Genomic DNA, 24,840 nt, shown 5'->3' on the forward strand with positions numbered 1-24,840 from the left:
GGTCCCCTCGGAAAGCGAGATGCCAACGCCCAACAAGAACCAGAAAGCTTTCCATCTCCTTTGACTCAGCACTTTAACTCACAGTATTTTACCCTAAGAAACAAGTCAACGGAAGCAAAAAGACACATACAAAGGAAAACGCACATTTCAGGGCTAACGATCAGAGGAAAAACTGTTATCCATTTAAACGTTCATTTTTAGAAGGATGTCTTATTAAATACAAGCATAGAACAGTATGAATGTCATGTTGTTATTAAAAAGGATAAATATGAAAATTAGGCAAAATCATTTAAAATCTTACCAACGCTATTAAACAAAAATAGCCAAAAGTAAAAGAGCAGATACGGACTCTCACGTCAACTATGTAAAATAGATGGGCAAGGTCACAGGAAAACACAAAACCGTTATGCTATTAGTTAGGCTTATTGTTTATTTTTTTTATATATTTTAACTGTTTTCAGTGAATACTGTTTTTCCATTAACACATACATCTTATCATTTAATCAATTATGTAAAAATTTCTCAACTTGGTTTGATGCAACTCAATTTTAGTTTGCTGGAAAATGAATTTTAAAGTTTCTGCCTAAACCTCCTGAGAATTTTTGTTGGCTGACATACTATTCATGACATTCCTCTTCCGGAGTGATCTCTGCTCTTCACTATGCAATTCTTCAGTGTCTAGAGACTCTGAAATCTCGGAACCTTGCACTTCTTTCCCTCACCTACGAGGACTCTTAAAGATCTGTCACCTCGTCTAGTTAGGAATAACCCCATCATTGCCTTGTCATGCTAATATCTGGCAACTGCCTGACCCAGGAGCCAACATTTTTCCCATAACTGGACCTGTGTGTCCATCTACAGTGACCATAAAGCTGTCACTACCCTTTTCTCAGTATGGAGGGTGGTTTCATATTCCAAGTTCTGGGGGCTTCACAGCACGACATCTTATCTTTCCAGAGGCCTTAGGCCCCCCCACCCCAGGTTCACTGAGGAAAGCGGCTCCCGCAGCATCGTGCTGGGCCATCCCTTCACACAAGGACTCTTACGTCCTCCTTCATTTCTTAGAAATGTTCTCTTACTGGTAGGTCATTTGTACATTTTGCTCATAATATCTGGGAAAGACTGCAGAGCCAATGAATTAAAAATATGATTCTAGGTCTCATGTGTGCCAATGAATGCCCTCATTAAAGCAGAATGAGTGAGATGAGACCGGTTTCAAAGCTTTCCATCCCTTTGCCCCAGAGCCGCCGAGGCCAGGCACTAAAAGGATGCACAGTAAAATTAAATATCTAAAAATTCATCTTTAATTAACAGAATTGGATTAAAGCTGGACACACCACACATCACAGGAGAAGTGGCTGAGCTGGCTTCCAAGCGCTCTAATTCAATTAGGACGCAGTGAGTGACACCCGGACAGGAAGGTTAATTGGGGGCGCCAGAACGCAATCATTCCTTACCTAACCAGTCATTAAACTTCTTAACCTCTGAGGGCAGTCCCAGCTCGGTGAAATCGCCTGTGTGGAGAAGGATGTCCCCATAAGGCATCTGGATACCATCTGTTCTGGAGTGTGTGTCTGAGATGCAGACAAACCGCGTGTGGCCCGCTGGTTTTGGAGTGTCATATGGGATGGGGTCGACCCTAAAGTAGACATAACAGATCCCATAACAGTGAAATACGTTAGAACCCTCATAATTGTCATCGCACATACATATCGATATTTATCCGTGAACGCACCCAGACAAACTGACGCAAAGCCAGAGGGGCCCACTGTAACAAGGGACATTTCTGGGTGCACAGGAGGCAGCCCCGCCCATCTACAACCCCACTGGGCCAATTCAACAAGTCTTACTTACCTGGCAGGAAAATTAAAAGCAAAGAATATCTTAGATGTAGAGTCGGAAATAACCCAGGAAACTGATAGAGTGATTAATGGCGAAGTTGAGGGATACTGAGCCCCAACTGGGGAAGCAAAATTATACTATTTTCTCTCTCATCATGCTCCAATTGATCCCACTACTCATTAGGAAACAGATAACTAATTTATTCCTTCTTAAACATGCATAACTTAAGCAATGAGCTAATTTACGGAGAACATTCTGCACATGCTCTGCCACTGAGAGGTAGAGAGACAGACAGAGCATTTCTATTTAATTTCTTTCCACAATCATTCAACACTCATATCTTCTTGTTTTTGCTAAGAGATTCACAGATCCAGCTGTGGGGGGGAAGGTGACGCCAAAATAACAGGACTTCAACAAAAACATCAGATGTTAAAAGAACTTGTTCCAGCTCCTTCCTCACCACAGTGAGTTGCCCGCAGTCCCAGTGACACCTCAGGTTGCTTGGGGTGTTCGAATGCTCTGGGCAGAGGCTACTCAGCACACTGAGCCTGCTAATGGGATGTGCGGATCCACACGTGCATTAATATATGTGTAGTTTCAGAGACCTAAGCACTGTGAAATTACACTAGGGCATAAGAATCAAAATGATCAACCCGAAGCAAAGAAAATGAAACAGAACATTCTCATTTAATTGAGTGTAACAAAGTGTGCTAAATAAACTTGGTAAAGAAATGCAAATCTGACTCTCCCAGCATACAGCTTTAATTATTTAGGAGGTTTGCAGCCGAGTTAAGGATGCTTTCACCATATTAACTCTACACTGACAGCTTCCTTTAATTTCTCTGTAGGAATGGACACTTATTTTGGATTCTCGGTGAAAAGCAGCAGCTATAAATGCAAAGAGAGGGTCACAGAGACACAAACATGGAATGCAGAGAGCAAAGCACCACACAAGGCGGCTCCCCACCACAGCCCTCGAGGGGCCACGAGCGCAGACACTCCGACTCCGCGTGCTGCCTCCTCCGGCTTTGTTCAATTTCTCTTTCTTTTTTACACCTTCTTAAAAAAAACAATGTGTTTTAACAATGGCAATTTCAGTGAGGGAAATAAGACATGGTATACAGCTTGGATAGTCTTACATTTCTTTAATGGTTACTCTTCATTTCATCTTTGTCAGAGAAGGAAGAAGGAAAGCAACAAGAGAGGAGAGTAGAAAAAGAGAGAAAGGAGGTCGAGGGAGGGAGGGCCTGCACACTGGTGGGTCTAATTGGAAACCCAAAAAGAAAGTTTAACTTCTGCAAAAAATTAATGGATTTTTCCTGTAAAGGTTAGAAATACCGCTGTTACCATGGAGAAAATTCACTAATCCACTGAGCTCTCCTGAGTAACCTGGAAACCCTCCTGGTTATATCCAATGATGATTTTTTTTTAAATATATATTGTTGCACATGTATTCAAGCAGTTCTATAGTATAAAGTCCAAGATGTGGAGTTTGGGGGCAAAGGATATGGACACATTTTTAAATGCACAAGGGGGTACAATTTACTTTTTTAAAATTATTTATTTATCTTTTTGCAGGGGAAGATTTGCCCTAAGCTAACATGTGTTGCCAATCTTCCTCCTTCTTTTTTTCATTTTCCCTTCCCCTTGCCCCCACAAAGCCCCAGTCCATAGTTGTGGACAGCAGTAAGTCCCCCTGGTTCTCCTATGTGAGCTACCACAGCACGGCTACTGACCGACGAGGGGCGTGGTTCCACGCCTGGGAACCAAACCCAGGCCGCCAAAGGGGAGCGCGCCCAACTTTAACAGCTAGGCCATCAGGGCTGGCTCCCAATGTTGATTTTTTTTTAATATAAAAATGTTTGGTGTCCTCCTTTCCATTCCTGAGACTATTACACTCGGCCTCAGTGGTTCTAACCTTGTCAATGTCTTCTGTCTTCTAAAAGTGGTTATCCCAGAAGAGGAAGGCCTGTTCCCTGCTGCGGCAGACTGTGGGAACGACGGGTTATGTTCTGTCCCTACACCTAAAGTCAAGACGCTCACCAGAACAGGACCATGCACAGTTATACGGAATCCACCAACATGTGGATCAGCCACTGGACTTTAAATTCTTGAACAAATTCAGTCATGTATATCTATATATCTCTATCTTCCAGTTCTCATGTCAATGGTAATGTACAGACACAGGCCCCGTTTCTTCCTCTCTTTAACTCAGATAAGCTACGGGCACAAGCACTGCATCAAAATCCTTTACGAGTCCATCGAACGTATCAGAGGAACATCATGGTCATTTTTGTTTTTTTACTAAATTTACTAAAGAGAAAGTAGCAGAGATATGAACCTCTCTCTGTGAATAGGCCCCTATTCCACTAACCTACTCAGCCTAGAGAAGGGACCATCACATGGTACAGAATCTGCTCCCCGTCTTAGCTGGAGACTGGGCAATAACTTCTAAGACTATTGGAACACCAGTCAATTTCTGAATGGTTTCGACTCTTTTCTCACCCCCCCTCCTCCTCCAGAGAAACGGTTAAATCTCCAACAGAAGAAACAGTGAAATAAAGGCCAAGGAATAGGAAAACAGGGGGGACGGGAAAGAGGGAGAAGAAGCGTCTTCTCAGCTCCGAGCTGAAATGAAGTGACGAGTCAGAAGCACACAGGAAGGCTGGCAGAGAGGGCTCGCCCAGCAGCACTGCCGTGATGCCGTCAGAGAGCATCAGCGAGCAGCCCTGGGGAGAGATTCAGAGGATGGCTCAAGGTTGAGGAGCAGGGCGGGCGAGGCATGAAGACACAAATGCAGAATTTATACACATCCCTGGACCCCGAGACACTGACGGCCTTTGTACCCACAGGACCAAGTACAAGAAGATGGGACAGTGCAGCACAGGAGGGCCAGCTGCAGGACACCAGGATGAATGTCACCCGGGGTCATGGGAAGGAAGACAGTTCCACCCAGGGACACTGAGAGCTGAAAACAAGACGCCTCGTAGAGGAGGCAAGTGCTGTGGATACAGCCAAAGTCGAGACAACCCTGGGAACACTGCTGTTTCCAAACTGGGCATCTGGAGAGCACCTGAACAGTCAAGACAGCAGACATTTCACCATGGAGCCTGCTTAGGGGAGACCCGCCTGCTGCAGGGAGGTCCACCTGCTCACGCAGTGCGAGGACCCTCACGCACATCTTCCCTCTTACGCGACCACCTCACCGCTCACGCTGCCGACTTCTCAAATGACCTGACGTTCCCTGAGGTGCCATGTCAACTATCCCAGCAAGAGAGTATGGAACCAAGGCATCGACCCCCCAGAGCAGGGTTCCCACATCAGAGTGGGATCTGCACGTCCATTTGAGTGCACCGGGGGAAAGGAGAGGACATGAAGACGAGAAGAAACACAGAACCATCAAGTCCCAGAGTGGGACAGAACCTCTGGGGCCCTGGGGTCAAAGCTTTACAGGATGCTTGACTCCCTCTTGCCCTCCCTCCCTACCTGACAAACTTCTTTCCAGGCTTTCCAGGGAGGGGGAGCCCCTGAGCCCCCTCCCCTCCCTCAGAGGAGCCCATCCTGGTTTCTGATCCAGAGCCTGAACCCCTGAGAGAGCAGAGCAGGGTCCAAACAGACTCAGCCTGCAGCCTGAAGACGGAGTAACAACTCTGGCTGAGTCATCCGCTTCTGGCAAGTTATTTCATTCTTTCGGGCTTCATCTTTTTCTCATCTGTAGAATGGGAATGATAACACCTAACTCAGCTGTGTTCCCACAAGGACCTACATCGTCAAGTCCTGGTCTGGTACAGAGCACCCGCTCAGAGAGCAGAGGCGCAGAATGCATAAGGGTGACGCATGTTGGCTACCCAGCCAGACCGTCCGGCTCTGGATTCCACTCCACATCCATTAACAAGGTGGCACCGAGCACCATACAAGACTGTGAGAACTAAAGAGGTCACGACGCAACACCCAGCACATTAGGCACGTGATCCACAGTCAGTAAACACACTTATTTCCTTCCTGCGGCTTCCTTCTTAACCCTAGACTGCACTCGGAAAGAACGGAGAAGAAGAACTCAGTCCCTTCTCCGTCCGACAGTTCTTCAAATGTTTGAGGACGTGCATTACAATCCCCCCAAATCTTCTCCACTCTGGGTGAGTAGCCACAGTTTCTTCAACTCTTCCTCGTGCAACAGGATTTCAACACCCTCGGAATCCTGGAGGCAGAACTCGTCCTCCTTGGTACAATCCAATTGGTCAGAATGCCCCCATCTGTGGTGTCGGAATTCACGGGCCGTGTGAAATCACGGACCCATGAGCTGTTCATCAAAGACAAACGCCAGCACAGGCGACGGAGCCGACGGTGACGGTGCTGGATGCGATGGTGGACTCTCCCAGAGGCCCCAGCCCTCATCTCAAACCGTTTTCTAGTTAAGTCTCCACGGTTTGTGCCCAGCCTCCCACCTCGTTCTCGAAGCTTGGCTGTCAAATGTTTACCCAGTTCACCGCATGTTCAAACACACTGCTCCCGTTTATTCAGTCCTGACACATCAGAGTTTTATACTCATAAAAAAAATAATATGAGAGTATTATTGCTTTCATTATGGATTCCTCTTCCCGGCATATCTGTTATCGTTCCAATAATGAATCCATACAGTGTGGTGAGCGCCATTGATAGATCTTCAGAAAAGCTGTTATCATGTAGTTTGTTATGACATGGATTTCTTCTTCAGGCCATGTGTGCAGTGAAAGCTTTGTGTACACAATTAGCCTAGAATTCAGTGTCAGAACAGAACACAACCCTTATAAAGCATTTTACCAGGATTTCAATGTATCTACCATCCCCCATTCCACCTGAAAATCCTGATGTTGTGCTGATGCAATCCGCTGACTTAAGCCCTAAAAAGTTTTCCAACGTGACATTAGAGCTTTCATTTTCACCCAGAAAAGTGAGCTGGCAGGAAAGCTAAAATTATGTTTGTGATGTTACACCATGCATCCTAGACACACTGTTTGATTAAGATATGCGAAACCCACTAGCAAAACAAAGAATAAACACACACCAGGCTTCAGTTAGTAAATCACAGAATCCTTAGATTGGTGGGGACCTTAGAGACTATGTCACTCTGTGCTTCACTTCTCTGAACGTCGCCTTCGTGGCTTTCTTCTTATCCATGTGTACTATTAATTTTGTTAAGTATCTTACAGTTTTTAAACAATTTTTTTTAGTTTGCCCTAAACAATGTCATCTATGAAGTCATGGATTGGATACACTTGTTGTATTTTTCAACTGCACATTAAAATAAATATAGAACTATGAAAATTTTGTTTAAGATTTGCCCACTCTAAAGAATTAGAACTCAAGTTTTTTAGCTTTCAGTTCACTCCTCTTTCCACCCACTCAATTTTGGAAGCTACAGATATTCCTGAATATTTGTAGAATAAAAATGATAAAAAAAGGATGAAATGCTGGAAAATCAATCACCTAAACTCTTATAGCCATTAATAGCTAGAGAGACTGCTCAAAATTACTGGAATTCACGATCAAAAACATCCGAGTTTTAGTGCTCTGATCATTGACCCCTCAGCTCTCACGTATGTTATCCAGTCGAATGGAGTCTCTTAAAACCTCAAAAAACTACATATTGCAGTTCATTGCAGGGGGGCAAGCAATACAAGTTTGACGTTTAGAATATTGGTGAAGATAAAAAGTGCTCCTCATTCTCAGGGACGTCAGGTCACACGACTGTGGGTGTCTCCAAATACAGGCGTCTTCAGAGGGATGAGGTCAGTTGACAGGAAAGCCTCGTCACAGAGAGCACTGGTCGTGGAGTCCAGGGCCTTCCTGACGCTCACCACGTTGGTCATCAACAAGCTATGTGACCCTGGACAAGCCACATCCCCACCTGTGGCCTCCGTCCCTCAGTGTGAAAAGAGGGTGGGACCAAGGGCCCCCAGAGGATCAACACGGTTTCCACCCACGATTAACCTGTGTGAGACTTAAGTAGCTTAAAATACGCTCTTCCTCTTGGTGATTTTACCTTCTGCTTCCCAGACAGTGCAAAGATCAACGCAGTGCAGATCCACCCAAATGTGATCAGAACTAGCAAGACTTTACACATAAAGAGAAGGGAAGCTGCAAGTTAGAACTACGGAGAGAGCTTCCGGGTAGAAAAGAGAAGCAGGCATAAGAGACAACAGAGAACCTGCACTGCAGGGACCACAACCAAACACAAACTAGAGGACATGTGGTTTAACCAGTTGTTTCAAGGGCTGTTCTCACTGTTCTGAAGTGTGAGCTGGTGAAACCCAGTCAGCCGTCACACCCCAGAACAGGAACGGCACTGAGACACAGACGTCAGCATCGCGGAACCAGATGGACAGACATCTTCACCTTTGTACCACGAGCACTGCCCTGCTTCATCCACTGGACCGCTGCATCCACGCCGTCCTCTCGCCAGCACATTACAGCTGACAGAGGCCCCCACGAGCATCGTGTCAGTGTGTCCCCGTACAAAAGTACAGTGCTGACGTCAAAGAACGTCAAGCGGTCACAACTTAGTTCCCAAGCACGCGCACCATGGAACTCGTGGTCCTCCCGCTGGTCTGGTTGGAGGTGTCCCGGGGCCCAGCAGGCTCTGACTGCATGAGCCGCTGAAGCCTCTCAGATGGCATGTCATCAGGTCCTAAATCTCCCACTGGAGATGGACTGTCATTAATCATCATTAAGTGTCTCCCACTCTTTGAACCTAACAACCAAGTTAATCAGCTGACATTTCTGGGTTCCGGCCTTGCATTTGAGAAAAGCAGGCTCATGACACTGTACTGGTGCCTAGTGTTCCATACAGGCAGTCAGGCAGTCAGTCAACAACTATTTCTTAAGCACCTACCTTTGTGCCAGGTACCATGGTAGGTTCTGGGAGGACCAAGAAGCCACAAGGTGGTTCCTTCAGGGATTCTGCAGCTGACCTGTCAATTCATTACTCAACAAACGCTTACTGGCATGCCTGGTTTTCGCTCGGTCATTTAGTCATTTCACAAGCATTTATTAAGCACCTTCTCTGGACCACAGATTGTGCCAGGTGCTGGGGAGACGGCTAGAACCAAGCCCGAGGGCCCCTGTGATATGTAAACAGGTGATTTATGAAACAACATTAAGGTGTTATATTCCAGGATGTGCGAGGTGCTGTGGGGTGAAGCAGAAAACGCGTGGCTCTGCCTGAGGCTGGGAGGAAGGATGGGGACATCAGAGTGGGCACAGAACACAAGGGGGCATGTTGGTGTCAAACGCCTGGGACAAGGGATCTCAGGCTCAGAGAGAAGAGGCTCGAGAGTGGCCTGAACTGGACCCTGAACTGGGATTAAACAAGCACAGGACTCGAGCAATCAAGCAGAAAGGAAGGGCTGTCCTGGAACAGGAGGAGCGCGCGGGAGCACTGGGCGTCTTTAGGGACCTGTGTGTGGCAGCCAGCAGTGGAGGTTTGAAAGGCTGCCGGGACTGGGGGCCGGACCACAGAGAGCAGGCCGTGGGGCCTGAGCACACCTGGAGGCCACGGAAAACCCCCGCCTTCCTCACCCCTGAAAGGGCACAAATAAAGCTGGTCAGGTGGCTTGGTGCAGGGTGGGAGCAGGTGCGTGGAGGCGCTAAAGAAAGGAGGCCAGCTCGCAAACATCTAGCCTAGGAGGGTAAAGCCAAGCCTGGTCAGGATGAAACCAGGTAGAAAAGGGAGGACAGAACCTGTGACGATGACGTTACAGACACGGGCAGCAGAAGCGGACGGTGCACAGGGAGGGGAGGAGCAGTCAGAACGGAGGACGACACCCTCCCCCAGCCCGTCTCCTGTAGCCCATCCCAACCCCCTTTTATCACCCAACTGGGGCTACAGACTGAAGGTGTGTATCCCCCCCAAGATTCATATGTTGAAGCCTGACCCCCAATGAGAAGGTGTTAGGAGGTGGGCCTTCAGGGGTGATGAGGTCATGAGGGTGAAGCCCCATGAGTGGGATTAGTGGCCTTATAAAAGGAGACAGGAGAAAGATGAGGTGTCTAAGCCATGTGGGGACAGAGCATGAAACAGCTGGCTACAGGCCAGGAAGGGGCCGCCCCAGGGGCCAAACAGGCTGGCACCCTGATCATGCACGGCCTGGCCTGCAGAACTGTGAGAAGTAAATGTCTGTGGCTGAAGCCCCGAGGCTACGGCATTTGTTACAGCAGCCCAAGCTGACTGAGACATCTGGATCCTGGGGTAGAATATTTTTGCAGAAAAGAACAGTCTCGACAGGGAGCAACAATGTTGGTTTAGAAGCCAGGCCTGCCAGACACCTTCCACACGGGCTGTTTTCGTTCAACCCTCACCGTAGGGAGGCCATCTCACTCCCATTTTACAAACGATGGAGTGGAGACCCTAAAAGACCAACCACTTGGCAAGGGCGCAGGGCTGGTGGGTGGCTCTGCCCCCAGCTGACTGCCGGGCGTCTGCTGTCTGCCATCCTCCAGCCACACACCTCCTCTTCCACACATGGCACACCCAGACGCAGCAGCTGATTCTGCCCTAAAACGGGGCACGCAGCTTTTTAAATCAATAAACACAATTACAACTTCAAGAGCAAGTGTGGGTCATTTGCAAACACAGTTCCACCTGAAAACACCTCTTCGTCTGGCTCAGTCCAGGAGAAAGAGCCCTAAGGACATCAAAATCACAAGCATTTAATTTCTGAAGAGTTGGGGGGGTATTCACCAGGAGTGTTGGGTCTACATGACTACACAAAATTTTTTTTTTATGAAAACTCTGCCAAAGGAGAAGGAATTCCCCTGTCCCTCTCTACCTTTCAACTCATCAAAGCCAAGCTTTCCAAGGATGGATGTCTCACCAGCGGTTGCTGACGGCTTCAGTGTTTGGTTAACTGTGCTCATCAGAAGCGTAGGTAACTTGATATTTGCATGGCTAATGGGCCTTCCTTAAAGTGTGTGGCCATTTCAGTTGGGTTTTAATGGTCTGTAACATTTTTTCCAATTCTGGATTGAGTTGACTGACTGACTTTTAAAAAATCAGTCACCCCTAAGGCAAAAAAGACCATTTTTAGCTACATATGGGACATCAAGTAAGTGCATTTCAAGACAAATGCTTGTTTGTAAGGCCACTTAACGTGAGGCCAACATTTAACAACCTTTCAAAATTAGTCCAATACAATAATTTTCAGACTTAACGTATGTTACTCTGGAGGCCTGTTCCATGATGAGAGAGAACTGTTTTGCCCTCCATCTTTATCCCCTGCTGAAAGAGCTAACCATAAAAACTACGTAGCTCCACCCAGCAGAAGAACCCATGGAGACCACTTTCTTCTCTCTCTGGGAGTGAGCACCCACCACCTTAGCAGAGTATTTCATAGTATACCTTTCTCCCTGACTATCACAGGCTTGGTGTCCCCAAGGTCCAGTCGCCCACGCTCACCCAGCTAGTATGTGTCTGAAAGAGATTCAAATCTAGGTCTGACAGCAATGCCAGTGGTCGGCGCGTTGTGACCGTCACAAGGGGACACACCCTATCCCACACCACAGCTGCTGATCGGCCCTGGCCAACCCTGCCCAGGTTCCCCGGCGAGCGACACTGGCGAGGCCTACCCGAGGTGTGCCGAGAAGTCAGCCCTCCACCCCAAACCTGTGAATGGGCCATTGTAATCATCCGGTCCAGGGGTCAGCAAACTACAGTCAATAGGCCAAACCCGGCCCAATGCATGTTTTCAGAAAGTTTTAAGGGACACAACCACATGCGATTGTTCAGTTATGTCTACGGCTGCTTTCCAGCCACAACAGCAGTTTCATAGCTGTGACAGATGCCATGTGGCCTACAGAGCCTAGAATATTTACTATCTGGACCTTTATAAGAAAACGTTTGTCCATCCCTGATTTTGTCACTCAACAAACACTTATTAAGAAACGACGATATGTTAGACACTTGATTATTAATAATAATACCTGATATTCAGCAGTATCGATTCTGTGCAGGGGCTCTTCCTGCACTGTTACATTTAATCCTCTCAAGATCTCTGCATGGTGCGTGCATGTGTGTGTGTGTGCGTGCACGCAATTTTTCGTATTCTCTAAATTTTACTGAAGGTCACACAGTAAGCTTGGATCTTAGGGTTTGGAGCCTGTGTATACCATGAGCTTCTGCCCTTGGTAATGCAATGCTGTTTCTCAGAAGTGTAGGAAAAAACTGAAGACCTTGGAATGAGCATCCTTTTAATGAACGCTGAAGTCGCTGGGCAGTATCTGATGCCACAGGGACACAGGCCTTAGTCTCTGGGCTACTTTATAACTTTGTGACTTGTAGATGAGTGACAGCATTGCGAAGAACTCTTATCTACAGATGAAAATAAATTCTGTGCAGCGGAGGTTCAACCAACTCCCCTCCAGTTTTGCATCCATTTGTAAATTCACTTCAACATTCTTTTATTCCATAAAAATTCCTGGTCCTCCTATGAACCCATTATAACAAATTTCTTGGTTCCCTTCTTTAGCAAGGGGTTAAATAAAATTGTTGACAAGTGTTCACGAATCTGTATGAGAGTCAAGATTTTTAAGAATTGTTCTTTTACAAGGGGTCACCAAGATGTCATTTTCACCATCTTGAACCGCACAGTTTTGCCTGAGACGGCACAGATACCAAACTGTAACCCACGTGACCATAAATTATACACACCTAGAGGGGTGTGGGAGGAAGGAGAAAGAGAGGGAACAGGGTGGCTACGAGGCCACTTCAGGGGTCATTTATGTCATTCAGAGCATCAGCAAGAGCTGGGTTTGGATCTCTGGGACCCTGGACAGACGGCTCCTTTCTCCAAGCCTCAGTTACCTCACCTGTGAACTGGGGATGGTAACATCAGTTGCCTGCAGTGGATACAAAGATTAAGTAACTATCACTTATAAGGGCCTGGTGCGTGTTAAGTGCTCTGTAACCGTCAGCCATCACTATGGAGATTCTTCTGCGGACATACTGGTGAGAGGCATTAGCTCTGTCTGGGGGTGGGGAGGTCTTCTCAAGATGGGTATGTTTCATCTACGCCTTGAAGGGGTAGCGGGAGTTCACCAAGCAGAGAGCAAGGGGAATGTTTCAACATAAAAGGAACAGCATTAAAAAAAAATACACAGTATGAAGGTGAGAGGGTGAGTCAGAGCCAGTTTCACAGGTCACTCCCTGGTGGACACTGCGTCTGTAAGGTGACCTGAATTTTCCCAAAGTCACTAAAGCTCGTGGTTCTGCCTCATAGCTGCGTGAGGACTACTAACACCAGGCAGGAATGTGCCATGCAGACTCCAACGCTCATGAAATCCAGACCCCAGGTCTTCATGACGAGTCATGACTCCTCACTCGGTTCAGGTACCATCAGGAACAAGGGGTTCTTTTAGTTCAAACGTCATGAAAACAAGAAAAAGTATTCACCAAGAATGACTGAGCCCCAGGTACAGACCACACTGTGTACGGGCCAAACTCTGCACAACACACTTCCAAGTTCACTTACATTCAGTGCACACACAGCCTCTCCTACACACCCACGAAAATAACACACAAATCCAATTATAGCCTGCTTCTCAGCCCGGCCAGATCCAATTTCTCTCAGTGCCTGGTTATATGTCATTCCTACATTCTTTTATTAGTCTCATGATGGTTCACATATAAAATTACCCTGTTCTATTTCAAACCAGTGACTTTCCTGCAGACTTTGGATAAGGGGAATAAACTTCAGATGATTCTCAGGTCGGTGGTGGCAACACTTGCTCCAAGTTGACTAGAATGTCTGCGTCCACCGCCTTTGCGTCCTTCCACCCTCCTCCCCTCCTGCACTCGGCCTGTGAGTGCGCCCCCGAGAGGGCCCTCAACCTGCCCAGCATTCTGTCCCGCCCATGGGTCACCAAGCCTTGGCCCAAGCCTTGGCCTGTCGGCTGTCCCCTTCTGCTGTAGCAGCGATGGGGAGGATGGAAAGGAGGTGGGACCACTGCAGTTTTTTGGCAGGAGGCTAACGTCCTTAAAAAGCCTTCTCCTCTTAAAAAAGGCAGAACAAAGCCCGTACAGGTGCTCCCCGAGCTGCACTGTCACAGTACCCGCATGCCACTCTGAGGCTGTGCTGGTGACGGCTTCAAGCTCGCTTCCTCCCCAGGACGCGACACGTGACCGCCCGTCCACACAGGCTGCAGTGAGTGTCCGCAGCTAAAGGGCCCTGCAGTAACCTTTCTCCTCCACATGGGGAAGTTTGCCTTGAAAACTCTCTCCTCGCTGCCCGTTTTTAAATCATCTTTTAGGGAGGGGGCCGAGGGGTGTGCTAGGTTCCAGCCCGTCCCCTCCTCGCTCCCCACCACCTGCTCTTTAAAACCACCACCAAAAACTGCTGGACCCCACAAGCCCTCAGCCCCGCCTTCAGAGCAGCGCCAAGGCCAGGCCGCACCCACCGTGGTCTCACGGGGTCCCCAGAGGGAGTGCGCCGCTGGCCGGCTCTGAGCAGCCAGCCAGACTCCTCCTGGAGGCCGGGTACAGTGGCCTGAGAAAGTCTCTGGACAGGTGTGTGGCCCCAACCACAAAGAAGCTTCTGACTCCAAAGACAGGACGGTATCATTCCCAGCGTGCCGTAGCGCGTCACCAGACGGGGCATGCGTGTGAACCACGAGCCCATTTCACTAAGCACAGCGGGACTCGGACATAATTCCTCTGTCTGTCCTGACTCCCAAGCGCCTGCCCCAAGGCCCGGGGCCAGCAGCCTTCCCATTCTGGTCCTGCAGAGGGACATGGGAACAGCCAGGGACGTCCGCGTGAGTTTGCAAACGCTGGTGGCAATTTAGGCCACAGATCAACTTCATCAGCACGTAGCCTGGGGGGCGTGGACAGGCTCACACACGTCCACACTGCATGCTCCACGCTTGCGGGGCTGAAGAGACAGGCTCCGTTGTCCCTCTTGGCACTCCGAGTGGGAGGGGAGGCCCCTGATGACCAAGGGCGCAGCCCTCGCCCACGAAGAGGAGCAATGAGCCCTCCTTTCCTGACGAGAGGCCACGAATCAGGTGAGCCAGTGCTGGTTAACTGGGTTAACGCTCTCGTCCACAGGAGACTGAGTATGACGCACTCCACTTGCTCCCCGCGAGCTGGACTCCTGTGGGAAAGTTCCAGATACGGCCCAACTCAAGCTGAGTCCACTCCTCCGCCCTCTGACCTGCTGCCCCCTTCGTCTTCCACTTGTACTGGGTACAGCCCCTGTGCACCTCCCCAAAAGCTGCTTCCTGTCGAATCTGACGCACCCTCACCTTACAGGTAAAAAGCACAGCGTCATCACTGCCCCTGGGGTCTCGGATCCAGCTGGGCTGAGGGACCTGCTCGCGGCCAACATTAGCAACAGAGCAGCGGCCAGCCTCCACGCTTCCAAACCCCAGCGACAGAAGGAAGGGCCCCCCAACGAGTGCTGTTTCCCACGCACGGGCACTGGGCCAAGCACCTTATGAACTTTACCTCATCCATCTTTGCGAGAACCTGTGAGATGAGTGTTACCAATCCCATTTCACAGATGAGAAATACTGGGCTTATGAGGTTAAATAATTTCCCCAAGGTCAGAGACGCCACAGACGGTGACACCCCATTTCCAAGGGGAGTCCGTCTGACTCCTGCTCATTCGCTATGACACTCCTCTCAGTTCAGGACTTTTTCCTACACAAATCCCAGAAATACAAGTTTTCGCCAGATCTGAGGATTTCAAATATTAGGTGTTACTTTTAAACACCTGATAAACTTTTGAAATTCTAGTCTTGTCCACTTTGATACAGTCCAAAAGAAAACCCTCAAAGAAGTATACAGTGCTATCTTTCGTCACGTGTTTTCCAAATGTCAGCTGCTTCCATCTCTTAGTTCATTTAAAAGAAAAACAGGGGCCGGCGCGATGGCACAGCAGTTAAGTTCACACGTTCCGCTTCGGCAGCCTGGCGTTTGCCAGTTTGGATCCCAGGTGCAGACATGGCACCACTTGGCAAAGGCCGTGCTGTGGTAGGCGTCCCACATATAAAGTAGGATAAGGTGAGCATGGATGTTAGCTCAGGGTCAATCTTCCTCAGAAAAAGAGAAGGATTGGCAGCAGATGTTACCTCAGGGCTAATCTTGCTCAAAAAAAAGGAAAAGAAAAACAGATGGTTCAATATAAATGCTTGCACAAAACTTACTAGGATCCCCTGAAAACTCTATGAACACAATAAGTTCTTGAGACAAACAGCGTGGATTCAAACCCCAAACACACAAACTGACAAGCTCCAGAACGTGGGCAAGTTACTGAGCCTCAAGTTCAGTTTTCTCACGTCAACTTTCGGGTGAAAACACTTACCCCCTGGCGACGGTGTGAGGAGGTAATGAGGATCACTGAGCACAGCGTGGGCCCAACAACTGTCATAATTATTACTGTTTTGTCGTCATTTCTGCCTCTGCGACATCTCTCAGGACTGCCCTAATTTCACTAGGTTGACACGGCCTGAATACTCTGCCTAAAGAAGTTCCCACACTCTCTTAGGGATGGATGACAGAGCCCCCGGCACCCCAGCCAGGCAAGAACACACCGTGCATAACTTGCAATTCAACTACCCCTCCTAAAATTATTATCCACCTGGTTCTATCAAAACTGCCAAGTTCTCTAGGTCATCTCAGTACGCGTGTCAAATGCGTGTTATTTTACACAAAGTAATGTGTTAATTCAAGTAAGAGTCACCTGAGAAACCAGGATCACAAAGGGCACGTCAATTTCCCCGATCCACAAAGGTGAGCGTCCCCAAACTATGAGAAATTATTATTTTACTGTGAAAAAAAGCTTTTTTCATCCTAATTATAAAATATGTGCTTACTAAAGATACGGATAATTAACTTTAGTAAAATTAAGAATATGTGCATAAAAAGCAAAGAAAGATGAGCCCATATCCATCTACCCAGAGTTAACTACTAGCCACGTTTTGGTACCTTCCCATTTCGTCTTTTCACTACACATTTTAAAACATAATTGGGATCATTCTGCATTCAAAATGTTATATTCTGGGATTCTTCTGCTCCACTTAAACCATTATAATGTCAGCATTTTCAATGCTGCTGCAGACTCTCTGTAAACGTTTTCACTGGCTGCAGGATATTTCCTGGGTTAGTTTTGTCATAATTTTCTTAACTGTTTCCCATTGCTGAACTCCCCCAGAAGGCTTTTAAGCTGTCAAGCCCAGACAAGATTTCCAGACACACAGCCCTGACAGCGGGGCTGCCCGTGGTCGTGAAGAGGCCATTTTGGGGACGAGCTACATAACTTCTCACCACAAGTGGGTCCTGCTCTTCAAATGCCAGCAGACCAGCAGCTCAGTGATGTGTGAGCCCCAAATGCCAGCGGTTCTGGGCAACAATTACGGCCCCTCCTCTAAGATAAACACAGTACTGTTCTCCCCGGTCCTGGCCGCCCCCCGAGAGCACGGCAACAGCTCCCGCTCGGCGGGCAGGCGCCCATGCAAACACGGCACAGCACGGCTTCTCTCCTCCTATTTGCCATCACGGTTTATTTCCCAAGTCACTGTTCCATCACCACTCAACACCATTTGCCACCAACTGCCCCATAAAACCTACTTTTTAAAGTAATGTATCATGTTCACTATATTTGCTTTCAGAAAAAAAAGAGAGATCTTAAAAGTTGTCATCACAAGAAAAAAAGATTTGTAACTACGTGTGGTGATGGATGTTAACCAAACTTACTACAGTGATCGTTTCACTGTATGTCAAATCACTAGGGTTTTATACATATAAAACTAATACAATATTATACGTCACATATCTCAATTTAATAAATGAATAAATAAGTAAAATATTTCCCAAGAGAAAAAGAAAGGGGCTGGGACAGACAGGTGGGCAGGGGTTATGTAGAAAGAACAAGGTAGATGTTGCCTACAGTCACAGAAAGCAACACTGAAGCCAGACAGTGTGATGCCAGTGCTCACTCGCCACCTTGACGCTCATGCAGGACCAGCATCTTAACATCCCAAATCCAGCGCCACACCCTTCGAGTCAGGAAGGGCAGTGTGGTCTCAGAAACAACCTGCATCCCCACAGTGAAAACCAGACACACCAGGCTGTCGGCTTTCAGCAGTTAAAGCAAAGAGAAGACGCATTTGTGAATTTCTGGGCACAGTAGCTGGAATTCTGAATGTCTTCACTGTTCCTGTTAAAAAAAAGATTGAGAAACAGGAAAGAAATCACTTCAGGCTGAAATTCAGGATGGCCTAGTGGAAAAGCACGGGCTTTGTCACGAGGAGAGCTGGGCCTGAACTCATTCAACCTCAGGAAGGAGGGAGGGACAGCCACTCTAGCCAGTGGCTCTCGGAGTGTTAAACATGACGTGTGTCCGCAACTCCAAGCACAGCGTGTCTTAGGCTGCAAGGATTTCAGTACTTTTATCAACAAGAGAAGCCCACACTGCAAGAAGGACGCTGTCAGTAGTCTGACAATTTATGAGTGTCAGTAACCATAAACACAAGGTCAAGGACCCAGAGATTAAGAAACTGAGGACTTCTTCTTTTTAACCTTATGAAGCAAACTAAGAACCAGGGAGCAAAAGCACCCCGTTCCTCGCCTCCCCGGCTGGTCTCGGGGCCGCTCGCCCAGCACAGGGTCCTCCGGGCGCCTCGTGAATGTCCCAACAGCCCCAGCACAGGCTCCCTGCCCCATGTTCTCCCCGGATCTGAGGCAGCTCCGTGCCCCCTGCTCAGCTCAGCCCCAGGCCGGGCTGCTGACCGCAGACGGCACCTGGGAAACCCCGTCTCTGCCTTGAGCAGCTCAGGGACCAGGCGAGCCGACGCCTCCCTCTGCTCCGCCTGTCACTGCAGTTCTAGGAAACGGGCTTCCGCCTCCTTCGCGTCACCAGCCTCTGCAGCCTACCATGGTTCCAGGGGCTGCAATCAATCCACTCTTCCCTGTTCCTCTAAGACTAGGCTCCTACTTAACATTTCTGCCCCCAAACTCGAGAATATCCACTAGAGGCCTGCCACCTGCTGCCACATCTCTGTGGGTCAGAAGATCCCCCACATTCACCTGTGCTTAGGCCTGACACCACGCGCTGGCCCCCCCGACATCAGTCCACTGTACACGGCTCCACACAGCCCGGCAGCTCACACGAACCCCGAATGCACCTCATCTCCTGGACTCCACAGCACTGCTGGGCTGGACACCGCCCCTCCCCCACTTCCTAGCCGCCACCGTGCATGACAGCAGAACCATCACCACCCACTGGACTCGCCCCAGAAGACAAACTTCTCATTCGACTGTACATGATTTTTCGATGCTGGACTTGCCTTCTTCCTCCCTGCAGGAATGGCCTGAGTCCAGGCCCTCTGAATTGGTCCTTCAGCCATCACTCACGTCCCTTGAGAGCCCCGTCACTCCAACAGCACCCCAATATCATTACTCTCTTGCTTTCGTGATGTCAAAAGATACACAGACTCACAAATTTGGGGCACCAGAAAGCGGTTTTGGGGACCTACTTTGCATCGTACAGATAAGAAGATGAGGCTCAGGTATTGAGAGACTTGTCCGACACCCGAATGTGAGTCGTGGCAATTCTGAAACTACAGGTCCGACACCTAGATCGCTCAGGCCGCTGACGTCTTCTTAGGAATCTGTCCATGAACTGGTGAAGGCAACATCCTTGACGCGTTTCTCCGGAATCTCAAATTCTTCACTCCAGTTTTGGGTGTTGAGCTGATGCTTAAGGGTCTTGAGTGCTCCCTCTGGCATTCCACAACGCGTGCGTGCGGTATTTCCATTTGTAACTCTCTCCTGTGCGATCATCCAAGCCCAGGGGCCTTGGAGAGGAAAGTCCAGGAACTAATACAAGGAATTCCGAGCAACTCTGGCCCAAAGGTTTAGAATGCTGGAAATGCGAGGACTCTTGGAGACTGACCATCTGCTCTAACCAGTTTTAGCTCCATTTTACAGATGAGGGAACTGAGGCCTACGCCATTTGATTCTCAACCCAAAACGCTTTTCTCCATGGATCTACCAGCCTCCTAATAACGAATTCCTCCACGTTTGTGTTTCTATCTGAGCGAAAAAGTCATCCTGGGTCGTGCTCCTCGGCAGAGCCTCAATCAGTGGAACTATTCCAAAAACATGTGAGGATCTGGACTGTATTTACTTCGTCTTCTTCATGACTTCAGTGCCACATGGTTTTATCGCGAGCATTGTTTTGGAAAAGAAAACAGTCAAAATCCAAACCTTTCATCCATGGGTCTGTCACTGCCTCCTTGACAGACAAGTACGATCCACAGACTCAGGGAGACTTACGTTTCACTGACCAACCGAGAAACGGGTCACCCTGGGCAGCCTCTTTTAGCCTTGGTTTACTCATCTGCAAAATGGGACTCACAGGACCTGCCTCCAAGGGTTACGGTGGGAATTAAATACAACAGTGTCCCAAGGCAGCTAGCACACAGCTGGGAACCCAGTGAGCACTCAATGGACGGCAGCCACTATTTTATTATTATTATTATTATCATCATCATCATTATTACAAAATCTCCTTGGTCTAACTTAGGCTGTATGCCCTGCAGTCCAGAAGATCTAAGACGCCCTGAAGGAGAGAGAAGGGGTTCCCCAAAGAACCATTTAACCAAGGGAAGACAATAAAACAAGGAAAAAGCCATTGGAATGGAAAAATAATCAAAACAATAAGGGTTAGTTTCATACTGTGGGCCGTGACAAATTTTATATCAAGGCTGGTAGAGATCATCAGTGGGCATGACACTGAGGCATTTTCCCCCATAACAAATTCACGAGATCACCACGTCAGTTTGTTAGACAGTCTCAGACTCGGGCAGTTTGCTTGTCTGGAACGAGCAGGAATTCAATAAATATTTGAATTAGTGAATGAATAAAAGAATGACACTGCCAAATAAGCAAATACACATCAAAACTCTGAGATGGCTGTATGTGCCATTCTATTCATAAGGCTAAGTAAGTTTTAGGAAATTTCTATCTCAACTAGAGGTATCAATCCAAATTTTTTGTTGCAGACAATGTATCATTGTGTATAATCAAAACAGAAGAATTCAAATATGTTTTTGGAAATTTATGTATATTTTCACTTATTCATGACTCCTGATAGCCCACAAGCAGCTATAACGTCAAGACAAATTATTAGCTTTCATAATAAGTATAAACAGAGCCTTAATTCATGTTCGTTTGGAAACATTCTTCCCTAGTTTTTGTGGGATTTAACACACATACATAGCCAGATAATCTATTGTGATTGTTAGTTTCCTTTAAAAAAAAAAAAAAAAGAACGCCTCCTTGTTAAGTAACCAATCAGTAAACATCTCTAATCAGCTACATTGGTCACCTAACAGCAGAATGTGCGACTCTCTCCGTCTCTGAGTCGACAGACCATATTTCCCATTTATATAGGATCATTTGGATCGACTGTGCAGCATCAGTCCAAGACCTCTGTGGACAAGCAGGAAGTCGCTGTAGCACAATGTGGATGAGGACTCTTTGTGGCAATGACCACGAGGGGTCCCACCAGAGAAGACACTCAGCCTCAGCCTGGTGAGTCCACAGAGCCTGTGGTCAGAGTGAGAACATCGAAGGTGAGAACTCACCACTGGGCTTCTTGCTGGGGCATGCTGAACAGGCCCAGAAGGGCCCCGCCAGGAAGGTACCAGGGAGTACCAGTGAAGTCGACTCCCGCCGCTGGAAAATACAGAAGACTCTCTCCTATGCACCCCTGAACTGGCTCCAAAGACAAGCCCTAAAGAGAGGGCTCCAGGACTGCTCTCAGCCGTGTGAGGACTGCAGGAACAGGAGGCAACACCAAACAGAACACACGCACGCGCCCGTGGATGTACGTGTTTTATTATTATTCTATGTATTCTGGTGAATTTATTATAAAGAAACGAAACACCTGGGTCAGCAGTTTATAGTCAGACTTCAAGCCCCATGGTCCTTCTCAGGCTGAACCTTTGGGGTCGTCCCTTTCCTCTCTTTTTCCCCAAAGCTGGAGCTCAGCTATTCCCAGGCAACAGCTGCCTGGCTTACAGGTACTTCATAAACTGCTCTCCCTTCTTTCCCTTTCTCTCCTTTCCTTCCTTCTTCCCTCCCTCCTTCTTTGTTTCCTTTTTTCTTCTTCTTTTTTTCCCAAGCTGGGAACACACCAAAACTTGAAGAGAAAAAATTGAAAGCATAAAAATGCTTTACAGTCACAACCAATTCATTTCAAATAGTCAGCAAACCTGGTCCTCCTCATTTGGACAATTACAGCCAAGAGAAGGATCTAGTTTCAAAGTGCAGCTGCTCATTTGAAGTGGGATAGGCATGGTTAATTTTTTCAATGAGAAAATGGTGATGAATGGAATAGAAAATAAAGATATCTTTAAAGCTAGACTGGAAAAAAAATCATTTTAACTCAAGAAGGTCATCAACTTGGAAATATTATCCAGAGAATTTTCAAGTCACAGAGAGGAGGTTTCAGGAAATCTTAAGTGACTACAAATGAAAAGTATGCCTTGGAGACCAGCTTAAATAAAACGTCACAGTAGTCACATACGCAGCTCCAAACCCTGCAGCATCCAGCTGCAGAAGAATCCTAGGGAGGCCACCGGGATCCCAACGCACGCAATTATCTTCTTTGTAAACCTCATGGCCAGAGCAGAAAGGTCTCTACGATTTTTACTAATAAAAGTTTATTGCAGATTGCATAATATTTAAATCCTTGTGACTTTGGCAGACCAAAACAAATGATCTTTAAAACTACTCGTCACACAAGGATGTTCGCTTTGTGAAAATTCACTGAGTCGAATACAGTTAATTTGTACACTTCTCTGTATGTTAGGCTTCAATTAAAAGTTTGCTAATTAAAAAAGGTTGCATTCAATCGTCTCCCATATGAAATGCTTTTTCCAGATACACTTTTTAAAATAATATGAGAACACAAAACCGCACGTCTCCTTCAGGGTCTTACTGAAGACACTTCTCAGTTATCTTAGAAAGGCAGTCCTTCTTCTCAGTATCCTTTAGTCTCCTCTTTTGATAGAAAGAAATCTACTCTCCTATATTTTAATTCCCATTCCCCACATTTAATTCTTCCCATTTCTCTGCTGATACCTGTCCAAACAGCCAGAGATCGCCACTCGGCGTCAAGCCCTTCACCCCGCAGGGGCGTCTCTGGAAGTGGCCTTCCTTCAGAAAGGTCTTCACGCCTAACACGGGCTCAGTCAGCACCGCCCGCTGCCCCGTGAAGTTATCAATAACACAGTAAACAGGTTTTGTGGGCAACCACATTCTGTCACAGGTCACCTCAGAACTCAGACCTTCCCTTCACGTCCACCTAAAAAATTCGTGAATTAACAAAACTTCAGTGGAGGGAGGAGGTAATGATTTGTGAAATAGGGTATTTCTCATTTGTGGCTGAACTTACTGACTTTTGAAGTCAGTGATTATCATGGTTGCGTTAAATTATTTATTTTCAAGGAAATAAGCGAGGGAACCTCAAAATGACTTTCGTGTCATCTGCCTTAAGGATACCTTTTAAAGAGCCAATTAAGATAGGTATTTTATACTGGTCACTAAAAAAACGGTGGCAACTGAAGTTTCTGTTTCACGTAAACCATTTTCTGCAGCCGACTGCCTGAAAAGCTCTCCACTTCCAACCAGCAGTGCCTGGCACTTCCTCGTGGTGAGCAGAAGTTGTCACAACCGGCGGAAAGTGATTAGCAATCACTGGCTGCGAGACACGAGATAGTCTTAAAACTCCCATTTACCCCCCACTGAACCAATATCTTAGCTCATTCTAGAGAATGTGCATGAGAATCTCTCCAGCAACTAACATAAGTGAAAATACGCACCCTGGCTCGGCAGAATGCAACAAATTTGGTCACAAAGGAAAATGAAAGCAAGCACCCTAATACTAACTCAAGACACTTTAGTTGGAGAGAAACAGCCTGCATCTCATAACATTTTATGATACCAAATGAGATGCAGGCAATGTAATTTCACTTATGTGATTCACTTACAAGCAATGCAAATGCAATCTTGCTGATTACATTTAAAACAAAAGCCTGAATCTGCTTATTTATAGAGCAGACCCACAGTCATGCAAAAATCATGCTACCCCCAACAGGCGTGGAACAAAAAGAAAACAATCTGGCTGAAGACCTTTTCATCTCCACAGAAAGAAAAATGATGTTAGCATGAACCCTGGGTTGACCCAATATGCTTAATAATGTGGCTTTTTGGTGCTCTCAATAGAAAACAAGGTCAACCATGTGAAGAACCGTAAGCTGAGGTGTTCAACCACATGCAAACCATGCCCAATGCTTTATTTGTTTTTTAGATAGTCAAAAGAAGTGTTCAGCAAGCACCTGCATCTGTGTTTCATTTTAAAGCTTCATTTATCTGTGGGTGTGTGTGCAAGTGTGTACACACACGTGTTCGTAGAGAGACAATAGAGATGCATAATTTCTTCAGTGAAATGTAGACTGCCACAACCAATATATTCAGGATCTGGACTCCTCACGATGCATATTTTATGAACTTCGCTGCCTAGTGTGTTGGGGTCTTGAGCATTCCAGGACTACTAATTTTAATCATCACCAAAACTAGAGCTTTTATGAGGTAATTTTCCTATCATGAAGTTCAACAGTTAGAACTCAATGTGAAAGCTGCTGCCAGATGCCATCTCTGAACTTCCCAGGAAAGCAAGGAGTTGCAAAAATTCTCCTACTTTCTCTCACGCTCAGTCCTTCAACTCTAACAGGTACTTCTGGCTCACCACCAGCAACCAAACCAGGGCCCAGCTGCCAGCCACAGCACCAACATCCAAGGCATTTGGCTACAGTCTTACTGACAGCTAGGTCTGCAGCACCCTGAGCAAAGAGGATCACTGCCAGAGACAGCCCGGGCCCAGCTGCAGCTTTAACATAAAGAAGTTTAATGTGATACCTCACACCTGCCACAGAGCATTTTCCAAGAGGGAAATG

General features: G+C 47.2%; 1 protein-coding gene across 6 annotated transcripts in view; it reads right to left on the bottom strand.

Annotated features, from left to right (window-relative positions):
* The window catches only part of MPPED2 (metallophosphoesterase domain containing 2), a 170,106-nt gene that overhangs the window by 122,543 nt on the left and 22,723 nt on the right, over positions 1-24,840 (bottom strand). For all 6 annotated transcript variants that reach the window (XM_070624608.1, XM_070624609.1, XM_070624610.1 and 3 more), the window contains one exon: positions 1,458-1,639. In XM_070624608.1, the coding sequence (XP_070480709.1) occupies positions 1,458-1,639 (182 nt within the window). The remainder of the gene's footprint in view (positions 1-1,457; positions 1,640-24,840) is intronic.

This window comes from Equus przewalskii, chromosome 6 (assembly GCF_037783145.1).
Source record: "Equus przewalskii isolate Varuska chromosome 6, EquPr2, whole genome shotgun sequence".
Taxonomy (NCBI): domain Eukaryota; kingdom Metazoa; phylum Chordata; class Mammalia; order Perissodactyla; family Equidae; genus Equus; species Equus przewalskii.